This window comes from Schistocerca cancellata, chromosome 8 (assembly GCF_023864275.1).
Source record: "Schistocerca cancellata isolate TAMUIC-IGC-003103 chromosome 8, iqSchCanc2.1, whole genome shotgun sequence".
Taxonomy (NCBI): domain Eukaryota; kingdom Metazoa; phylum Arthropoda; class Insecta; order Orthoptera; family Acrididae; genus Schistocerca; species Schistocerca cancellata.
This window is the reverse complement of record NC_064633.1, coordinates 377,171,626-377,183,896: the sequence shown is the minus strand read 5'-3', so window position 1 is coordinate 377,183,896 and position 12,271 is coordinate 377,171,626. Positions and strand designations below refer to the sequence as shown.

At 40.2% G+C, this 12,271-nt stretch overlaps 1 protein-coding gene across 3 annotated transcripts in view; it reads left to right on the top strand.

Annotated features, from left to right (window-relative positions):
• LOC126095259 (T-complex protein 11-like protein 1) overlaps positions 1 to 11,234 on the top strand; it is a 136,974-nt gene extending 125,740 nt beyond the window's left edge. For all 3 annotated transcript variants that reach the window (XM_049910015.1, XM_049910017.1, XM_049910016.1), the window contains 2 exons: positions 7,156 to 7,322; positions 10,731 to 11,234. In XM_049910015.1, the coding sequence (XP_049765972.1) occupies positions 7,156 to 7,322; positions 10,731 to 10,942 (379 nt within the window). In that variant the 3' untranslated portion in view covers positions 10,943 to 11,234. The remainder of the gene's footprint in view (positions 1 to 7,155; positions 7,323 to 10,730) is intronic.
• The last annotated feature ends 1,037 nt before the right edge of the window (positions 11,235 to 12,271 follow it).

Below are 12,271 nucleotides of genomic sequence, written 5' to 3'. Positions count from 1 at the left end.
TGCTTGTCTGTTTCCAATGACAACTCTGCAAATGCTGCTGTCGGTCCGTGCGTTGTCTGTGGTAGGAGGTAATGGCTGAAATATTATGTTCTCTGCACTTTCTTGACAATGTGGATCTCAAAATACTGTATTCCCTAATGATGTCAGAAATGGAATATCCCGTGTGTCTAGTTCCAACTACAATTCCGCATTCGAAGCCTGTTAATCCCCATCATGTGGCCTTCAGTCAGAAACCTTTTCACATGAATCACATAAGTACAAAATGACTACTCCTTCAATGCAGTGCCCTTTTGTACCTTGTTTACGTGATACTACCACCATCTGGACATGGGCATATCGGTATCCCATGACTTTTGTTACCTCATTGTAATTGAGTGAACACTAGAGGGAAAAACAATATGTTCTTGGATAACACTTCCTTAAAAATTGTACATAAATGTGTGTATTATTCAGCAGGTTTCATTTTCACAGCAGACCTGGGGGAGGGGGGATTGAGTGATTATCTTCAAATGTAATTGAAAAGTTTCCTTGTGGCACACTCATTCTGTTCTGTGCAGGAATTCCTCCCACTAGTTTAGAACATTATGCTATTTATTTTTATACTCTAAACACAATTTTTTTGTGTTTAATTATTTAGTTTGTTTTGCTTATAAATTTTCTAATTAGCATTCTGTAAGCTGTATACAGGCATGTTTCATGACCAGGTACCTTTGGCCTGCATAGTCCCACAGAAACTGTTAAATAAATACACTTGTAGTTGTGGAATGCACTTGACTCAGTCACTTTCTGGTGCTATTGAATGTTTAATATTCATTGAAGAGAAGGCTTGGGCGTTAGTGATTAACTAAAAGATATTTGGGATGCTGTTGTATTCTCTTTAGCCACTTTTATGTCGTCCCATTGTCTCTGTAGAGCTGTACCATGGGAAGCAAGGAGAGGATGTTGGTTGATATATCAGGTATCCTTGTCCTATAACATAAACTGCACAAAACTGGATTCTTCATTCATAAACAAAGAGCTACTTAACTTTAGTTTCCACATGCTATGGCACAAGTTCTTTTCTGTATACTCCACATAGCTTCAATGCTATTGAAGTAGAAGCCCGCTGTAATGTTACTTGTACTGCTTGCCTCTGTGCTAGAGGCTAAGTCTGCAGCTTCGTCTCGGTGACCCACTGGAACTCCACAGCAAACAGACTCAAACTAACTGGTGTAACAGGCTCGAATTAACTGGCTAAAACTGGCCCTCTGGTCTGCGGCGGCGATCCTAGATACTGGCGGCTGAGAGGACAATGGTGGTGCGTTTCCAAAGAGTCTTATCGTTGGCCTCTATCAATCCTCTTGTAACCTCTACGCCGCATGGTGTGCTGGTGCCAGCATACACCAGCACATTCCTCCCCTGCCGCCGGATGCTGTGATGGGTGTAGCAAGTGTAGCAGCATCCGATGGCAGGGGCCATGCAGAATCCGGTGACGGTCTGTCTCATGGGTGGGAGTGATAGGAGATGAGAAAGAGTTGCAGCATATGTTCCCATGTGTGGGTGGTACGAAGCTCGGCCATCTGTTGATTGAAAGTGCATACGAAGCGTTGGACTGCAGGTGAAATGAAGCACTTGTTAGATGACAGATGCCATTGTATTCACAAAACTTTTCAAAGTCACATGAAGTGAACTGTGGTCTGTTGTCCACCACAAGTACTTCTGGCAAACCTTCATTGCAAAACATTGAGGACAATGGCGAATGATGCTACATGATGTCACAGAAGCCATAAGCACCGCAAATGGGAACTTGCTAAAAGAGTCTACTACTGTGAGCCAGCAAGTGTTCCAAAATGATCCTGCAAAGTCTATGTGCACTCACTGCCATGCGATTTAGTATTACGCCAAGCTGCAAATGTGTGTGGCAGAGCAGATTGGTTCTACACACATGTGACACTGTGCCGTCATCTGTTCAGTGTGGGCATCCATGCCCTGCCAAGTACAGTGCCGGCGTGCTAACTTTTTAGTGCAAAAAATTCCCCAATGTCGTTATGGAGCAACCACAACATATCCTTTTGCAATACTTTGGGAATAAGCACACTGGATTGTCCATTGTCATTTTGAACTAGACCCTGTTGAACTGAAAGGCTATGCCGACATGCAAAATGTTGGCGCACAACTGAGTTTCCGGGTACTGTTCAAGGAATGAGGCCAAGACGTGTGAATATAATGCAACAAAATATTGATGTCTGGGTCTGCTTCTGTGGCCTGTGTAATTTTTCTTTAGTTCAAGGGAAAATATTCCAGCATTTCAGAGTCCTGTGCATCGATTTGGCAACAAGATGCGGCAGATGCATCAAAATTAGTCTGTGCCAATTGGAAGGCGAGATAGGGCATCTACTTTACCATGCTTTGTTGTAGGTCTATACACTATTTCATACTGATACTGTGAAAGCAACAAAGCCCAGCAGTGCAATTTTTGAGCAGTGTGTGTAGAAACCGGCTTTGACAGTTGAAACAAGGACTGCAAAGGCTTGTAATCTGTCACTAAATAGAACTTGTGACAATACAAATAGTAATGGAATTTTTTCACACCATACATGATAGCGAGAGCCTCTTTTTCTATTTGTGAGTAATTGCACTGTGTTTGAGTTAACAGCTTTGAGGCAAAACCAATTGGTCTTGTGTACCAATTCTTTGTTAAAGTACAGTGCTGATTCTGTAGGAGGAAATGCCGACTTGCAAAACTACCGGCTTGGCAGGGTCAAAATGAACTAAACATATGTCACTAAATAAAGCATTTTTGAGTTTCCGAAATGTGTCTTGACAATCTTTAGACCACACAAATGGCACATTTTTGACGCAAGCAGTACGATGGAGCCGCGATCTGTGCAGCATTTGGTATGAACCGAATGTAGTATGTCATCTTGCCTAGTACTGACTGCAGTTGAGACACATTGCGAGGAATAGGCAGGCAGGTCACAGATTGCAAGCAAATGAGACTGGAGGGGGTGCACACCCTGACTGTTTATCACGTGACCTAATTACTGTAGTTCAGTTTGAAAAAATTCACAATATTCGAGATGACACTTGAGTCCTGCTTCTCTGCTTCTGACAACACATAAATTGTCAACGTGTTCCTCTGGTGTACGGCCTGAGACAACAATATCATCAAGGTAGTTTGAACAAAATGGCACTTTTGCAGTCAGCTGTTACAAGTAATGTTGAAAAGTGGCAGGTGCAGAAGCATTGCCAAAGGGCAAAAGCAAATATTCAAACAGTCCTAAGTGTGTATTTACAACAAACACTTTCTGTGATTCTTCATCCAATGAAATTTGCTAGTGGGCATCACACAAACCGATCTTAGAAAAGTAACCAAGTGCAGTTCCTCAGGGCAAGGTAACAGATAAGTATCAACTATTGTCTATGGGTTGACTGTAGACTTGAAGTCAACACTAATACAAATGTGACCAGAAGGCTTAGGCAACAAAACTAGTAGACTTGCCCATTGACTAGCTTGAATGGGAGCAATTACACCATTATCATACGGTTCTTTCAATTCACTGGCCACTTTGCCTCCTAAAGCAATTCAGACGGGGCAGGCTCAAGAAAACATAGGCTGTGCATTGTCTTTCAATGTAACATGTGCTACGAAGTTATTAACTTTTCCCATTCCTTCGGAAAATAGTTCAGGAAATTCTTTAAGCAAGCTAGCTTACATTGGCTTTCGGATCACAAGCTGGTATGGAAAGAACGTTGTCACAAATGTTAAAGCCAAACAAATCAAAGGCATCTGAATTGAAAATGTTATCACTGTATCTTGATTTTAACACAGTAAAATTCACTGTCCTGGTGTGAGATTTTTATGTGGCAAGCAAACTACATTGTTCAAGCACTGGAATTTCCTATCCGTTGTAAGCAGTGAGGTGCTTGCTGGATTTAAAAAGGCATGGTGAGCCTGACTGTTCATATATGGCATTATTAAGCAAGGTTACTTAGGCACCTGTGTCTAACTGAAAGTTTGCACGACAGCCAGCAATGCGTAATGAGACAAATTGTTTGTTAGAATGTCATTGCACAGCACTAGGGTGAGAAGGAGGCACAATCTTAATCGTACTTTTGTCAGAATCTGTTGGAGATTTGGAAAACACAACGTTCACTGCATGTGCACAAGCCTATTATTTCTGGGAGTGGGCAAAATTAGCATTTTTGTGCCATTGCAAACAAACTGTTTGGACATGGTCTTTTTTTTCCACATGTGTAACACGTTGCGTTACATGTTGGGCAGGTCTGTCTTTTATGGCGAGCAAAACATCTAGGGCAAGACTTCAATAAGAGCACAGGTCTGTTTACATGTTTATGTGGCTGTCCGCACGGCCGTGTATGCGCTCGCTGTTGTGGCTGCTTGGGGCGGTAGCGAGCAAGGTGTGGCTCAACCTGACAAATCAGGGTCTGGTCAAACTTATTGGCTGCCATAGTACCCGAATCATATTGCTCTAAGATTTGCAACACTTGAGGGAGTGAAGTAGGTTGGTTGGTTTTTGGGGAAGGTGACCAGACAGCGAGGTCAACGGTCTCATCGGATTAGGGAAGGACGGGGAAGGAAGTCGGCTGTGCCCTTTGAAAGAAACCATCCCGGCATTTGCCTGGAGCGATTTAGGGAAATCACGGAAAACCTAAATCAGGATGGCCGGACGCGGGATTGAACCGTCGTCCTCCCGAATGTACGTCCAGTGTCTAAGCACTGCGAGGGAGTGAAGTATCAGAGTACTTTACGATCTGTTCCCATATTCTGCTATCGGTGACACTGAATGTTATAGCATCTGAGATCACTGTAAAAGTTGCCATAACAACACTTAAATTTACACTTCCTAGCCATACCACTGATGGTAAGTCTGTTCTGGCTTTTTCTGCAAATGAAAAAACTGAAAGCTGGCTGCAACTACTTGAACTTAGTCTTAGTACTTGGTTGACACAGCGATTACTTCACAATAGCTAAGTTCATCAGGAGACGCAGTTGAGAATAGTTTTTGTGTTAACCTGAACATTGGGGACCCTGCAGTCAAAAGAAAGTATTGTTGTTTCACAGTACCTTGAACGCAATGAACTGCACAATGAGCTTGGAACTGTGTCAAGTATTTGTGCCATACCTCTTCTGTGTCGGCAGATTGCCGGAACATAGGTATACTGGGCTGCGGCACTTGTTGAGCATGTTGGTTGATCCGTTGTGCAGCCACCATTGCTTGTTCAGCTAGAAGTTGTTGTACCGTCATCAGCTAGGCAGCAATTTGTTGTTTCTGAAACTGAAAAGCTTGTGTTAAATCTATCAGATTGGCTGTCTGTGGCTGAGGCGCGTAGACAGGGGGCAGTGTAACCATGGTTTACACAAATACATAGTACCAAAAAAAGAAGCAAGCAAAGCCTCTGGAAAGAGAAATGTAATTAGTTCTGCGACTCCCCTCCTGGAATACATGCAAGGACACAACAAATTTGCAATTAGAAACTCCTGCAGTCTGAAACACAAGAGAAGCAAGCAAAATCTTCTTCATTGAAATGTTCTTGTCGCCAGTGTTGTATTCTCTTTAGCTGCTTTTATGTTGTCTTGTCCATGTAGAGCTGTACCATGGGAAGCAAGGAGACGATGTTGGTTGGTGGCCAATATCCTCGTCCTATAACACAAACTGCGCACATTTAATAACTGGGTTCTTTATTCATAAACAACTTAAGTTTCCATGTGCTGCAGTGTAAGCTCTCTTCTGTTTAGTCCACATAGCCTCAATGCTGTTGAAGTAGAATCCCACTATTTTCAGTAAAAGAATAATAAGTATTGTCTGTCTGTGCTAGACACTTAAGTCTGTGGCTCCGTCTCAGAGTGACCCACTGGAACTCCACGGCGTACAGACTCGAACTGACTGGCGTAACACGCTCAAACTAACTGGCTAAACTAACTGACTAAACTGGTCCTCTGGTCTGCGATGGCGACCCGAGATACTGGCGGCTGAGAGAGCGTTGGCGGCACGTTTCCAGTGAGTCTTGTCGATGGCCTCTATCGATACTCTTGTAACCTCTATGCCGCTTGGTGATGCTTTATACTTTTCAGACTGGGTGACATACTGCAGTGCTTAGCACACTTGACTATTCAGAAGGACCAGCAGTCCTCTTCTGGATGTCCAGGTATAGATGTTCAGTGGTTTCTCTGAATTGAAGAAAATATTGGGATGATAGCCTTGAAAACGATACATCCAATTTCATTCCCACATGCAAGTTTTTGCTCCATTTCAGTTGATCTTGTTGTAAACAGAACATTGAACACTAGTCTTCCTTGCTTCATTCCTTCACTTTGCGTAACGATTTGTTTTTGAACTCACGTGTGCATTTATTAAATAGTTTCCGTAATGGTATTACCATGTGATGGAATTTTGTAACTTTATCATTTTACTTGCATATTATTTACTTATTTTCTGATTTTTTTGTAGTGCAAAATAACTTTGTTTATATATAAACAGAAATGTATGTGTCATGAGGTGCAGTATCTTATTGAAGCGTGATTCTGTTTGTTCATGGTTGCAGAGTTATTCTCTACTTTTAAGCCCATTTTTAGTTCCCATACAATCATTTCCAATGGCCTATTTCACTAGGGTTTTGTTTCTACGAATTCTACAAGTCTATAAATATGACAATATCTTTATTTTTTTCTGTTATTTCATGTAACTCATAGAGAGACAACCATTTCCTCAAAAACTGAACTTATGCAGTGAAGCTGTTACCTGCAAACGTACGTACAGTACTTGAATCCTATATGAAGCTTCACATATATTGTGAAAGATGAAAAACAATTCAAATTATTGTGTACTACAGCAAATCAACATCATGTGTAACTGGAATGCAGACTCACAGTATTTGGAAAAGAAATTGTAGCAGTTTGTATAAGATGTTTGTGAACAACATGGTCTAATGAGTAGGAGAGAAGGTACAGACAGATGATAAAATTTCACAGCCCTGTTACTGGGCCTTGGTTAAGTCGATTTTTATTTCTACTTCTTTTGTAGAATTGAGCCTAGTCTTTTGATGTTTTAATCGTACTGATATTCTTTTAACTTGTGGGAATTCTGAAATTTTTGTTTTTCTAGTGCTTTTAACTTCCAAAATTTGTGAAAGTTTTTTAATTCATTATTTTAGGGATCTGACAGACGTGATGCCAAATGTATCATTGCAAATAATCAAGGATGTAAATGATTCTTTAGTGGAGTGTGGATTTTCTCAGCTGGATGAAACTGCAACTGCATCCCTCACATCTCAGATTACCAGTGTTGCATTGCCAGAACATAAAGTGAAACAACTAGTTCGTAAGTGTGCATGTTTTTATGCATTAGTGCTTGAAATTATTGAAATAAAATGTATGCCTGTAAAAGTACCACAAATTTGTATGCTTTCTCCAAAAATGGCTGTGTTAAGGTGATTGCAACTGGAACTTCAGTAAGGGGAATTTGCCAAAAGAGCAGTAAATCATATGAAGAGTGGAAATGTCAAATATCTAAGTGCCAAATCTCACATTTGTGAGGAGACAATTTATCTCTTTTTGTACATGACTTATTTGAAACTAAAAACTTGAGAAGATATTCTGATACCACATAATTTTGCTAAGTGCCATGCCAAGGAGCTGACTGCTTCCAAATGCCAGTAAGAAAGTTTTTTTTAGTTTTATTTTTGATAATGCATGTATAGAAATACAGCAGCAAAATTTTAACTAGTGAACTGCAATCAACAAATACCATTTCTCATATCTTTTCACAAGAGAAGAACAAAATTAACATTAACCCTCTAACTCAGTATTGACTTCTGTTTCAATTTTTTGCACGTGCTGTTCTTGGGATCGAGTTACAAAGTTTGAAGTAGAGCTTGTAATGCTGTTGAGGAAGAAATGACTACATCACCAACAAGTCTTTCTGTCTTGCTGCAGTTGATAAACATTGGTGGTCTACCAGATGAAGTATGGTGTACATCAGCCTTGTTATTTCGTCTTTTGAGTACATTGACATTTTAGTTTCTTCTGTTTCAGAGTAAAAGCTTTTAATATCTATTAGAGATGAATGAGTTTGAGGCACTTTGATCATACTGCATTTGGAGATCTTGAACATCTGCATTGACAACACTGTTTCAGCAACATTTTTAAAATCAAAGCTGTCAGTTGCACAGTTTGAAATTACATGTAACGAGGTTCATAGCCTTAGCTGACTCAACAATCTTTTGGAACAAAGGCTGTACTTGCTCTTCTTCATTTCTCTAGAACTGTAAAATCTCTGTTGCAGCTCAAAAAGCAGTTCATGTTCACTAAAAACTTTTGTGTTACATCTGCAAACCGTACCAGGCTAAATGGAGAAAACTGCATCGCAAGGCACTTGGAGCTTGGCACAACAACCACACACCATCTGTTTGTGAATAGTTGAAACATTTCCTCCTGAATTTGACATTTGGAATAAGTAAATGGATATGCAACAGAGTACTGGGAGTGCAATAGCACTGACAACACACTTTGTGAAAGAGTGACACTTAGAATGTTTTACATCTTCTCTTCATATGGTCACTTACGTTTGACCATATCTGTGGTTATGATATACTGGACAAAGAAGACATAAAAACTGAGAAACTTCCTCCTAATAAGTAAAAGATAGAAATTAAAATTATTGTCAAAAATGTAGGGGAGTGGGGCATCATATTTTAAGCAGGCTTTAAAAGCTGACATCAGATAATGGATCGCTCTCAAGCTGTGAACTTAATTATAGAACAGAAAATAAATGTGAATTACCACTTTGCCTTGGGATTCGTATATTTTGAAAACAAAATTAGTGCTAAGAGCCCTTGTGAAACAAGGCATTAGTAAATTGAGGAGTATTATATATAATTGTTGAAATGTGAAACGTGTAGTAGAATTCATCTCACAAGCGAGTAATTTGGAATTGCTAAAGTCTCCAGGTGTGGAGATTCCATATCACCAAAACTATTGTCACCATTTCTAGAGGTTGTTTTCAGGTCATTAAACTGGGAAACTAAAGAAGGAATAACTGTGAATGAAATATGTGAACACTTTCATTTTGCTGATGACTTTGTATTGTTTGACTAAATTGTAGATAAACTTAACAACAAATTCAAAAAATCTGAAAATGTGTATGGATTCCATAAACTGTGATTGATTGTATGAAACTCATCTCACTTTGTTCATATGAAATCTAGAAAGTGGTACATAGATGTACTGCAGGTTCGCAACACATTCCTTGACTTCCAAAAGACATTTGAAACAGTCCTACATTCCCATCTAGTGAAGAAAATATGAGCTTAGTGAACATCAGACCAGGCTTATGATTGTATTTATGACTTACTAGCATATAGAACATGCATGTCATTCTTGATAGAAAAGAAACTATCTGTTCTGAAAGTAACATAAGGTTCATCCTAAAGTAGTGTTAGAAGATCAGTCCTGTTCATTATTTATACATATAAAATGATACGTTAGATAATGTCAGGACCTCCACAAAGTCACTTGAGGACATTGTTGTTGTATATGTGAAATGTAGAATGCCAGAAAATTTAGCGAAATTGTGGTAGACCTGTAGAGGATATGAGTTTTGCTTGTCAAGTTACTCTGGGACATCGAAAGTTGGGATTAGTAGAAGAGAGAGAGAAGATCGATAGAAGAGCAGTATGTGTCCTAATGATTTCATCAAGACTGAGAGCATTGCAGAGTGCTAATGGTAGATGCTACCAAAGAGACGGTGTGTGTCAGAGAGAGATATACTAATAAAATTCTGAAAACACAATAAATTCACAGTATCTCATTTATGACTCATGGGATAATTAATAGAACAACTTGTGACAATCATAAGAATGTAATATAGAAAATTTGCAAACAGATTTGAAAATTAAAATAAGATTAATATATGGCCAACATATTGAAAAGAAAATACACAAATTGAAAAGTTTTGTATTGAGAGCTATTGATGATAGTGGCTGGAGGGGGAGAGAGAGATTGGAGTGTAAAAATAACTTGAACTGTGTCTGGTAAAGTAAGTAGAGTTTCAAAACCGAAACTTCTGAAATGTCTAAAAAAGAAAGTGTACATTCCACGTATGTTAATAGTTTTTGCTAATGGCAATGAGACATGCATTTTTTAATGTGAAAACCATTCAAAAACTGAGAGTAACTTAGTGAGCAATTGACAGATTGTTTGAAATTACTGGAAGAGCGCCTGGGAAGAGACTGGAGTGGGAAATGTAATTAAATCAAAATGGTGGCGAGTGTTACAGACAGAAAATGGATGATATGTGGACCAAATAGGTTCTTTGTTGGACACTAGGAGGTACATAAAGGGTGAGACAACAACCTAATGAAAAGTGGGTTAATGATATATGTAGGGCCAACATATTTGGGTGTAGCTAAAGAGAGTAATACTGGGATAAACATAGACCGATCTTTATCCAGAATTGATGTCAAATGACCAGTAATGATGATGATGATGATGATGATGATGATGATGACGACGATGACAATCCATCCTATATGTATTTACTTTTTTCTTGTTTCTTTGTCAGGCATTTATTTCAGTGCTTGTGGTATACACTGTTACTGATTGATTTATGAGTGTTTGTGTAGTGTAAATTCGATTTTTTCCTCTTCTTGCAGTTATATTGTCAAAACGGCATTCTTGTATTCCACATCTCTGAATGTTTCAATTTGTCAGTATTCAATTTCTGTTACAGGTTTGCGAATAATGGAGTTCTTAGAACTTACAATAACATCTCCCACAGCAGCACCTGTGCAGGTTCCTCCTGGGCTGTCTTTTCTGAAAGCAGAACTCACAACACTAACTGGCCAGTTTCTTCGCCTGGTATCACATAATCGTGCAGTTTATGGTGAATACTATAGTGAAATTATAGCAGATGCTGTGAAATCTGCAAAAGCATCACCTTAGCTACTTACACTTTCATTTTGAGAAACATTGTTAACTCTCATTGAAACTCTTTTTAATTGTAACTGGAATCCAACTGAGTATTCCATGACAGATTCCTCCATTTATTTAAACAACGGTGTATGATCAGGAATATTTTCATACAGACCATTTTTTTTTCACAATATGAAAAGGGAATACAGCTGTTAATTTCTTTCTTAAAAATAAATAAATAAAGTATTTATTGTATAACTTAACTACTACGATTTGTAAGTTATCCATATTTTCAATGAAATACATGTGTATTAATTAACAATTTAACTAATTTTATTTGAAATATGTCTATTTATTCCTTCTCTCTCTCTCTCTCTCTCTCTCTCTCTCTCTCTCTCTCTGACACACACACACACACACACACACACTCAATTGTCTTTTATCACTTTATTTTCCTTTATCCATAAGTGGTGTTATTTTCTGTTGTGCATTCCTGATTCCTATTTGCAATGTGTTCCCTAAGCTTATTTTAGAATGAATCCACCCAAAAAACAAAACAGTAAAATACAATTACATTTGATGTCGAGACATCTTCGCGGGTACCGGGCGCGGTTGGGCCACCCTCTCCCCAAGGGGAGTGGCGGGTTCAGCGGCGTTCGCGGCGCACGAGGCGGAAGGTCAATGTGGAGGCTGGCCGTGTGGCATCGCCCGCTCTGCCTGTGAGGGGACATGTGGCTGCTCCTTCAGCAAGGTCCGAGCAGGCACACGGGGAGAGGGGTTTATTAGTTATTGGGAGCTCCAACGTTAGGCGGGTGATGGAGCCCCTTAGGGAAATAGCGAGAAGGTCGGGGAAGAAGGCCAGTGTTCACTCTGTCTGCTTGCCGGGGGGTCTCATCCGAGATGTGGAGGAGGCCCTACCGGCGGCGATAGAGAGCACTGGGTGCACCCGACTGCAAATTGTTGCACATGTCGGCACCAATGACTCCTGCCGTCTGGGTTCAGAGGTCATCCTCAGTTCGTACAGGCGGTTGGCGGAATTGGTGAAGGCAGAAAGCCTCGCTCGCGGGGTGGCATCAGAGCTAACTATTTGTAGTATCGTTCCCAGAACCGATCGCGGTCCTCTGGTTTGGAGCCGAGTGGAAGGCTTAAACCAGAGGCTCAGACGATTCTGCGGAGATCTGGGGTGCAAATTTCTCGACCTCCGCTATCGGGTGGAGAAATGTAGGGTCCCCCTGAATAGGTCAGGCGTGCACTACACGCCGGAAGCGGCTACAAGGGTAGCAGAGTACGTGTGGAGTGCACATGGGGATTTTTTAGGTTAGAGAATCCCCTCCCTAGGCCCGACAAGACGCCTCCTGA